Below are 9,481 nucleotides of genomic sequence, written 5' to 3' on the forward strand. Positions count from 1 at the left end.
TTGCTACAAATTGTTTAAGGTCCTGTTTTACTGCATGACACACACAGTCAGCATGCCTGAGGATGCAGGAAAAATTTTAACTCTTAATTATCTTGTGTCAATAAGTGCCACAGAAACATTCTGTAGCCAAACCCAGATTTGCTGCGTCTTAAAGGGTAGGTGGCGGCTGACAAACAACCAGTGGAAAGAGCTGGTTTTTGTGGATGTCCAGTTAATACTAGTTGGAAACAGAAAGGAGTTTACCACACCCATGCACAAAGCCAAGAAATTATCTGTTTGAGAAGAGCAGCATCACCTTTATAGGCCACCAGATTCCAGCTATTTTTCCATTGTCTTTAAACGCTAAAGAGCTCAGGGCTGTTCGTTTCTATTAGAGCATAGCATACCTGGCAATGAAATCAGGTCCTCAAATCCCTGATACCCCTTAGAGTCTCATACTGTTTTCTTATGCTTTGTGGTAGTATGGCATCTTAAAGATTATGTTCAAGATTTTCTCCTATCTAAGAGCTTCCTCCTCCTTGGGAACATAATGTGTTCAAACCAATGTACTCTCCTTTTAATCCTCTGGTACAGGAGGGGGCAATGCTTTTGGGCAGAGTGCCAAAAACACCCACAACCTTGATTTCTAAGATTTTGGTGTGCCAGGGGTGGGTGGTAGAAAGCTGTGAGGGGCCCGATCCTTGTTGTGGCAGCACAGGCCCAGCTACTTCTGTGCTGTCTGCCTCAAGGGGCGCATGCCAAGCAAAATGTCTTTGCATGCCGTGGTCTGGCACACATGCCAGGGGTTGCCTACTCTAGGATTATACTAACACTCTCACTTGTCTCAATGTAAGAAAATAAACAACCTGGTTCAATTTATTTCCTTTCCTACACTTTAGTCCAACCAAGGAAAAGGCAGGTTGCACATGATTGCAGTTTTTTCATTGTAAGTATACCTGAGACTAGTGTTTTCCATCTATCTTATAGTCTCTGAGGAGTTGCCTCCTACATAAGGACTATGACTCAAAGAAGTCAAAATGATGGCTTATCCCACAGTAACTGTGGTTCTTTGAGATGTTTTGACCATATGTGTTCTGTGACCCATACTCTGTTGCTACAGTGGGATCCTGTAACATCTAGATTCTTGGCTGAGAAACTGAAGTAAGTCACTTCCTATGGTTGAGGGCATCTCTAGCTCACACCATAGGTGTAGGCCCAACATGTACTGGTGGCCAAAAATAGAGCAATGGTTCTCAACTAGGGTACCATGGCATCTGAGGTGCCTTGAGATCCTTTCATGGTGTTGCAGGGTGCCATTCTATTAGCACTGTTAGGTGTACAGATATGCACAAGAAACTCAAGAGATTTCAAAGAGGAATCCATAGTGTCAAAAATATCCTGAGCTGTTGTGATCTTTTTAAGTTCTTTGCAACACAAGAATTGCTCTACTAGTTTTCTGTAGTCAAAAAACAAGTGAAAACTAAAGGGCTGGTATTTTTTGAGGTGTGTCTTGAGCTTAAAAACATTGAGAACCAGTGGTTTAGGGTCTAACTCACATACAGTGCATGTGTTCCAGAAGCATAATACCTGTGGACAGTAGGCCTGTGCGAATAAGCAGCTATTCGATTCGGCTTCAGATCTGGCCGCTTTGGATGCCAGGGATCCAGTCCAGAGCTCCAGATCGGTTTCCTGCTTTGACTTGGCTAAAGCAGGTCCAGAGATCCGGCCATAGGGTATAATGGGGAATCAATGAAATATCTATAACATTGTTGTTTTTTGTCTGATTTGGATTAAACTTGCAGGGGTGGTAGCCTCTGTTGAGAGCATGAAGCCTGCCAAGTTTCAAGCAGATAGGTGCAGGGGTTTGTGGGGAACTGCACCTCAAGCTGCGGACAAGCAAAACTCGTGACATGAGTGACACTGTGTTAAGGCGCAGCAGGATGAAAACTGCAGGCCTGCTAGCCCCTGCTGCAGCCACAAAGGCTGGCAGCTGTCAAGGTCAAGGAGATAGGTGCAAGGGTTCTGGGGCCCTGCACCCCTAGCTGCTGACAGGAAAAACTCATGACATGGGTGCTTGTGCAGCTGACTCTGGCTTGGGGCAGTTGATTGTATGTATTGATTATTTTCTCTCCTTAGTCTGTTTTTGTAGGTGTTAATCCTTGCTAATTAACTCGTTATCTAGTAGCTACTAGTTCCCCCAAACCCCTGCAGCTATCTTCTTGAAACTTGGCAGGCTTCATGCTCTCAACAGAGGCTACCACCCCTGCAAGCTTCATCCAAATCAGACAAAAAACAACAAAGTTATAGATATTTCATTGAGTTCCGCATTATACCCTAAGGCCCGATCTCCGAAGTAGCTCTGAAGCTTTTCCGAAGTAGTTCGGAAGCTCCGAATCGCTTCAGAAAGCCTAAAGAAGCCAGCACTTCAATCCGGACATGCTGCTTCGGACACCAAAGCATCCGAATCTTCTCCGGATCCAAAGCACAGTCCAAAGCCTCGCACAGCCCTAGTGAACAATACTGAATTTTGTAGGCTGAATGAGTCTTCTCGTTTTCATTAAGCTAAAGAATGAAGGTGAGGCACACTTCTTTTACTGTGATGACCTGAAACATCTAGGGCCTTTAGAATTAATTTCGTTTTGGACAATTAACTGTTAGTTACTTGAAATGAGCATTTTTTTTTTTTTTTTTTTTTTTTTTTTAAAGAATCACAAAGTTTTATTTGTGCATCTAGGAGCTTCCTGGTTTAAACCATAAGGACAATCATCTGCTGGGAGCAAAATCTCCAGAGAAGCGACCATGTTTCCATAAAGTGAAAACCTACAATACAATATTTAGTCAAAATGCAACTTGCAATTTTGCTACTTGGAAACATACCAGTGAACATCAGATTCAGGGATTACACAGCAATGGTATGTGATTTGTCTTGTGGAGATCCTGAAGAATTTTATATGATATTTTTTAATAATTTATGTTGTATGGTGAATTTTTTTTATGATACTACTACTTTTTATTTCATGGAACAGTCAGTTCAGAGAGCAACCAGTTCATCTCAGCTGAACTGATTGTGCTAGCCACATCTAGTATCTTGACCTAGTACAGGGGTTCCCAACCTTTTTATGCTGAGGACCAGCAAACTGTGGACCAGCCGTGACCAGCATACTGTGGGCAGGCAGCCAACCCTTCTTTATACTCAGTAGGGTTGGCTGCCAGTACACAATACACTGGTCACTTCCAAGCTGCAGTTTGCCCATCTGTGGTCACTTCCAGTCTGACATCCAACCCTCCTGTGGACTGGCAGCCAGCCCAGCAAACCCCATGGCGCAGGGGTTGGAAACCCCTGACCTAGTATCTTCAGCTCCTTTCTGAAACTGGAGAGGCTGTTGGCTAGCATTTTTCCCTTGAGTTCTTTCTGTGAACTGTGGTGGCTTCATATTGTTCCAAAAGCTTGGCTGGAGGTTCAGCTTCTGGAGAAATATCCTTTGAGCAGACAGAGTTTATATTCTAGTTACTTTAGAATCATGGACCTTGAATATACTATCTTATAAATTGCAGTACCCCAAACTAGTGTTCAGGTTTTATTGTGTATGAGCATGTCCTGTGTCCAGTTTGTGTGAATAAAAATCATCAAGGGAAGCCATTGTCATTATCTTCAAACTTACTAAGCTTAGAGTTTATCAAGTAATGCTTAGAGTAAACTTTTCAAATCTTGTAACTGCAGCTCTTTGTAGCCCATTGCCCATAGCATATTTTCCTTGCTTGGTACTAGTGTTTCTAGTTTCCCCACTCCCCACCAGATTTCATCCAGATATGGAGCCTCAATGCATAACTTAAGATTTTATCCAAGTAATAGTGCATGTCCTTTCAAAATATCTGCTGCGATTGCCAGGTACACTTGAATGGTTGCTAATTACTAAAGGTGCTGTTAAATAATAGGGAAGAGTGATTAACATAACACTTTCCACCCCTTCTTACTTTTAGCACAGCCTGTTCCTGGACAGGCTTGAAGTATGTTTTTTGCCCTCCCTAGTCTGGTCTAGCTTATCACAGCACAGGATAGGAGTACAAAATGTGCTCCTTCCTCTTTTTTGACCCTTTCACATCTAATTCATAACTAAACTAGTACCACCTTAACTCCCTATCCTGTGGGATAAGTCTCCCTGATTACGTGACTACATCCTGGCTGATAGTTCATGGTCGTGCTCTCGTTCTCTTTTGCTAGTTAATGTCACTGTAAGGCCTTCTTTAAGCTGACCCTTTGTTTCAGTTCATTTCTTGATAAGTTTACTTTTCCTTGTCTTCCATGCAATAGTATTCTGGAGTACCACTTTGGAAATAGTGAACTAGTTTTAGTTGCCATTGCACAGAAGTCATTGTTTGGTTGGTTAATTACCTTACTTACATATCACATACTCCCAAATTTTGAAGGAAAGGTTCATGTTTTAAGCAGGGAAGTTGATATTTCCACACTGTGCTGGAGGCACTAAAATGGCTGCCAAGCACTGCACTCTTCTCATTTTTCTGGCTATATGCGGCAGGGGTGGGGGCTTAAGCACAGTTCTGCTGTCAGAGTCCCTAAGTCTCACAGGAGCTGCACAGCTTTAAGTTTAATATTAATCATAGCCAAACTGGCAGTAGTTTTTAAAGCTGTGTAGCATGGATCATTCAACCATGGTGGAGTCCTTGCTTTAGCAGGTAAGATCCTAGAGACTTTTTTGTCATGCTGCTTTCCTAGTACAATGTGTATGTTTTACTTGAGAGTACAGGTATGCAGGAAAATATGGTTTCTCATTTGTTCCTGCTAGTTAACTTTCAGTACTCCTTGAATATAGTTCGAATTTTTCAGTGAATTGCACAGTGCCCTGTACTATCCCTTTTAGCAAAGTAATTGGCTAATTATGTTATCCCTAGTACTATCAGAAAATGTCTGGGGCATCACTTTCCTTTATGGAATTCCACAAAGATCTTTCTATCTATATCTTTCCTGTTTAACAGCTGCTCTACCTCCAATCCATCTTTCATTCATTATTAAGACCACTATATCACTTCTGACCTTTAATTTACCTCCCGTGCCTCACTTCACAAGTTTTAGAGATCATGTTATCAAGTCTTCTGCAAAATTGTTGATATTTTCAATACCTCATATGCTGAAACTTGTGTCTGTTTTTCTTGCCTTCACGTGATAGCTGCTTTATCTATAGCAATTCCTGTCTCACTTCTCTGGCCTACAATATTTTCAGGAAAACCTGTCATTACCAAGTGAACCACTTTGGTATCTGTATAGAGCAGCTTCACTATTTTGATACAGAGTGAACTTAATTTTGGAAGCTTCCTATGGACTTTCTCTTGGAGTGTGCAAGGTGTCTGCATTTGCTTCAGGGTGTGACTTCCAGAACACTGCTGAGAACCATGCCCCATCTCTGTAAATCCTGTTCAACATATGCCCAAACCCAGAGGTTAGGGCAAGGTAGGTGGTCCTGAGCATACACCCAGAACCACTTTCAGGCTCGTGCTCTAAGCTGTGCTTCTAGGTGTTGTGATTCAGCCACCCTAAATCACATAGTGCCTAATATCTGGATTTGGGGGCATGGTAAGTATGTGGGAGTACACAGGGTGTCAGAGTAGACACCCTCAGGTGCATCTTAACCCTTTGCTTGTGCAGTACTTTCCCTCTATACAAAATCTAAATTGTTGGCTAGGTACTTTCTTCCCACATTTGTCTCAGTTCTCTTCTTTGCATTGACTTGCTTCTATTTTATCTGTCTCATCTACAATTTGTATAACAAATGCTATATGCAGTGTTGTACCTGTATTGTATCAAGGGTAAAAAAATTAAGACAGACTGAGGAAAATGAACAGTAGCCATGACCACATAGTAAAATCCTAAATGAATAGTGGGGGCTCAATGAGACCAGTCTTTCCCAAAGTAAAGTTCCTCTATAGCAAAGTTTCTGTTACTATTAAAATGCTGCAAATGGGGGTTCACTAGAAAGCATTTAATTGCACCTAATTCACAGTAGACTACTAGTAATCCAGAACCTGTAAAACTGTGAATCAGTAAATATACAGACTTGATTAGGTTAGGTTTCTGAATGCCACCAGATTTAAATACGAAAGAATAGTATCCTAAATGTCACTTCAGTCTACTAGTGAAAAAAAGTTTAGAATTTAGCCTTAGCAGATCATGAGTCTTATCAGAAGTTTTTGTCCAAAAAACAACCATCAGAAAGGTATCAGTTCCTCTCTAGAATACTTCCAGTAAAGTATTCTCTCTCCTTTCCCCCACCCCCTTTTTCTTTTTATAGCAAGTATACCTAGTCCTAGGACTCTGGATGGGATATCTACCTGTCATTCCATGCAACAACCTACAGAAATGCCTCTCTAAAACTGATTAGACCATGGAGGAGTTAGCACATCATAAACCTACAAATGGAATTAGTTTCTAGGTTGGAGCATTGCATCAATTACATTATGAACACTTGAAAGATATGTGAAAAATGATTTTTTATGGCAATAAAACAGTGCCTGAAGTGAAAGCTGTTTAGGCAGACTAGTGTAAGGAATGTAATTTAATTACAGAAAGCTGCATTGTTTTTATTACCTCAGAAGTGATAACTCTGGAAAAATGTATATAGAAATTAAACAGGGAATTTTCTTACTACCAATAAAGTGTATGCCCTGTTTTTTTCAAACTTGATGTTGCAATTTTTTTTTTTTTAATGACTTGGTTTTGAAATGTGTTATCAAATGGATATACTTTTCAGAGCTTCCAATATCTTTCAAACTTCAGGGTTAGTTTAAACAGTCTATGCATTATATAATGATATAGTACAGGGATTGAAAAATACACTGAACTAATGTGCTGGACCACTTATGCTTAGTCTTGAAACTGTGCCACATCCCCAGAAACTGTTCTACTGAGCCACTGATGGAGACAGGTCTGATCACAAAATATCATGGCTATATAAAGATACTTTATACCATGCAGGGGGTTGGACTAGATGACCTCTGGAGGTTCCTTCTAGCCCTACTTCTCTAGGACTTTTTTGAAAAAATGCTGCTTTTTTGTGCTATGAAAAGCAGCATGTCATACAGTCAGAAATAACATTTGCCATTTTACTTACCACTTCTGCTTCTCGAATTAGAAACTACTCTGTTAAAACAGTCTAATGTTTCATGTGATTTGAAGACAGGGATTTCTTTGATGTATTTTTTGTGATTAACATCAAATGGATACTCATGTGCACACCCACATCCATTCACCCAGTCCCCAGTGTAAGATGGGAGAAAAGGGGAAAGAAGATGATCAAAGTTTTGTTGTGGCAAAGCTGGATTTCTGACCTAAACTAGGCTTTGAGTCCCATTGGTAGATCACTATGGATGCTTTCAGGTCAGATTTTCTTTTCAAAGCATACTGTCCCATACCAACCATCAAATTTTTCCCTGTACTGTCGGTAACTTTTAGACTCCTCAGTATGAAATAAAGGAGATTAAGAATGTGGTTTTACCATTTAATGTTACATTTTGTTGAATTCTTTTTATCTGCATATTTCAGGATCAGAAGTTTTAAGTAGTTTCAAAAGAACAAAACAATCACTAACATTGTTTGTTTACTTCATAAAATAAACAACTGAAATAGCACAATTGGGTGACTAAAATAATTTGTAAAAACTGTGTGTGTTATCTGTCCTGTTTTAAATTAGATTATGGCAAGAAGAAACTACAACTATTTATTTTCCTTTTTTAAAGAGGAAAAATCCTTATTAAATATTTTGAATTATGTTTTTAAGTAATCATTTAATCTAGATCTACTGTATAACTTAACTGCAGTAGTCTTGTGACCATCGCCTTCATCTAGTTTTACTTAAGCATATGGCTGACACATTGCACAAAACTGTCATTGTTTACATTTAAGAAAAAAAAAGTTTTAGCAAGGATTTTTATATTATGAATGACTGTATAATTAAATGATTGAATATAATAAAGACTTATTTCTCTTAAATACCTAATGTGTTTTGGATACTTTGTTGCAAGTGTTATATTATAAATCAGACTATTTTAATACACACATGCTTGAGAGAAGAGATTATATGCGCGTGGAGGGTGGAAAGAACCATTTGAATTAAAGCTGATTTTGGTCTGACAGTTGCCTGGTATGGAAGGTACTGGGGTTTGGTTTGATGTTTTTTACCTTAGAGCACTACATTCAACATGGGGGTTCATGAAGATCATAGCACGAGTGGGCAAAATACGGCTCATGGGCCAGATCCAGCCTGCTGATTGTAGCTGTCCCCACAGTGCTCCACATGAGGCTAAGCCCCATCTATTCCTGCCCACACCAGCCCCACTGACAGCCCTGGCCAGCATTCACAGCTTCCTGGCAGCCTGGGTACTGCTCAGCTCCCCCAACCTCCAGTGGCTCTTTCTCCTGCCTACCTACTGCACAGAGCAGCACAGCAGAGTGCAAGAAAGCAGCAGCAGCTGTGGGGATGCGTACCAGGTACATGCCCAACCAGGCAGCTCCTGCCCCAGTGTGTGGGGCTCCAGCTCCAGGCCACCTGCCACTCACCCTGCAGGATGATCAGTCACCCGGGGGTAGCCAAGAGCTGGAGTTGTGGTACTCAGCAGGCATGCCCATGGCTGCTGTTGCTTCCCCGTACTACCTGCTGTTCAGAGTAGTACAGCTGGGGCAGGAGGAGCTGAGCAGTACCTTGGCTACCAGGAAGCTGTGCGTGCTGGCAGTAGGCACAGGGCAGGAGTAAGTGGGGCTAGGCCCCATGCAGAGCCCTGGGGAGCCAGTTGTGGGCTGGGGAGGGCAGACTGCACCACCCAGGTGAGTTCTGCTGCACATGCCCCCTGCCCCTTCCCCCTGGTCAGCTCCTAGGACCTAGTATGCAGACAGTCCCTGCCCTCATCTCCCTGCCTCCCCTAGAGATCTACACCCACACACAAAATATACAGGAGTAAGACTTTATTTTGAGCTCATATGCAATCGCCTCTATATACGCTACTCAAATCAGGACAAAAAATATTTTAAATAAAATTAAAATGTCATAGATGTTTGATTTTTAGTAGAAGATGTTTTTTTATCTATAATATGTTAAAAAGATTAGAAAGATTTTGCATGTGCAGCTTCACAGTTCACCAGAACTCATTAAGTGGCCCACCAGCCAAAATAACTGCCCTCTTCTGCCATAGATTCATAGATGTTAGGGACTGGAAAGGACCTCTCAAGATCATCAGGTCCAGCCCCCCTGTGCTTGGGCAGGAAAGACTTATGGGGTTAGATGACCCCAGCAATGTGTGCATTCAATCATTTTTTTGAAGGTATTCAGAGTAGGTGATTGTACCACTTCTGGGGGGAGTTTATAATATGTCATAGTGCATATTATAAGTTACTTTCATTATTCATTTACTTTTAAGCATACCTGCATGTTGTAGCCTTTGCAGAAGCTTCTTTTGGAAGGAAGGGGCTGCTTGTTATGATTCCCCTCCCCCCCCC

At 41.3% G+C, this 9,481-nt stretch overlaps 1 protein-coding gene across 3 annotated transcripts in view; it reads left to right on the forward strand.

The window, feature by feature from the left end:
* BORA (bora, aurora kinase A activator) overlaps positions 1 to 6,671 on the forward strand; it is a 30,540-nt gene extending 23,869 nt beyond the window's left edge. For 2 of the 3 annotated variants that reach the window (XM_014517164.2, XM_006018132.2), the window contains exons 12-13: positions 2,714 to 2,891; positions 6,285 to 6,671. In XM_014517164.2, the coding sequence (XP_014372650.1) occupies positions 2,714 to 2,891; positions 6,285 to 6,364 (258 nt within the window). In that variant the 3' untranslated portion in view covers positions 6,365 to 6,671. Of the gene's footprint in view, positions 1 to 2,685; positions 2,892 to 6,284 lie in introns of those variants that run through there. The other variant, XM_025197305.1, reaches the window with a different exon arrangement.
* Positions 6,672 to 9,481: the final 2,810 nt, after the last annotated feature.

The sequence above is a fragment of the Alligator sinensis genome, unplaced genomic scaffold, assembly GCF_000455745.1.
Source record: "Alligator sinensis unplaced genomic scaffold, ASM45574v1 scaffold241_1, whole genome shotgun sequence".
Lineage (NCBI taxonomy): Eukaryota > Metazoa > Chordata > Crocodylia > Alligatoridae > Alligator > Alligator sinensis.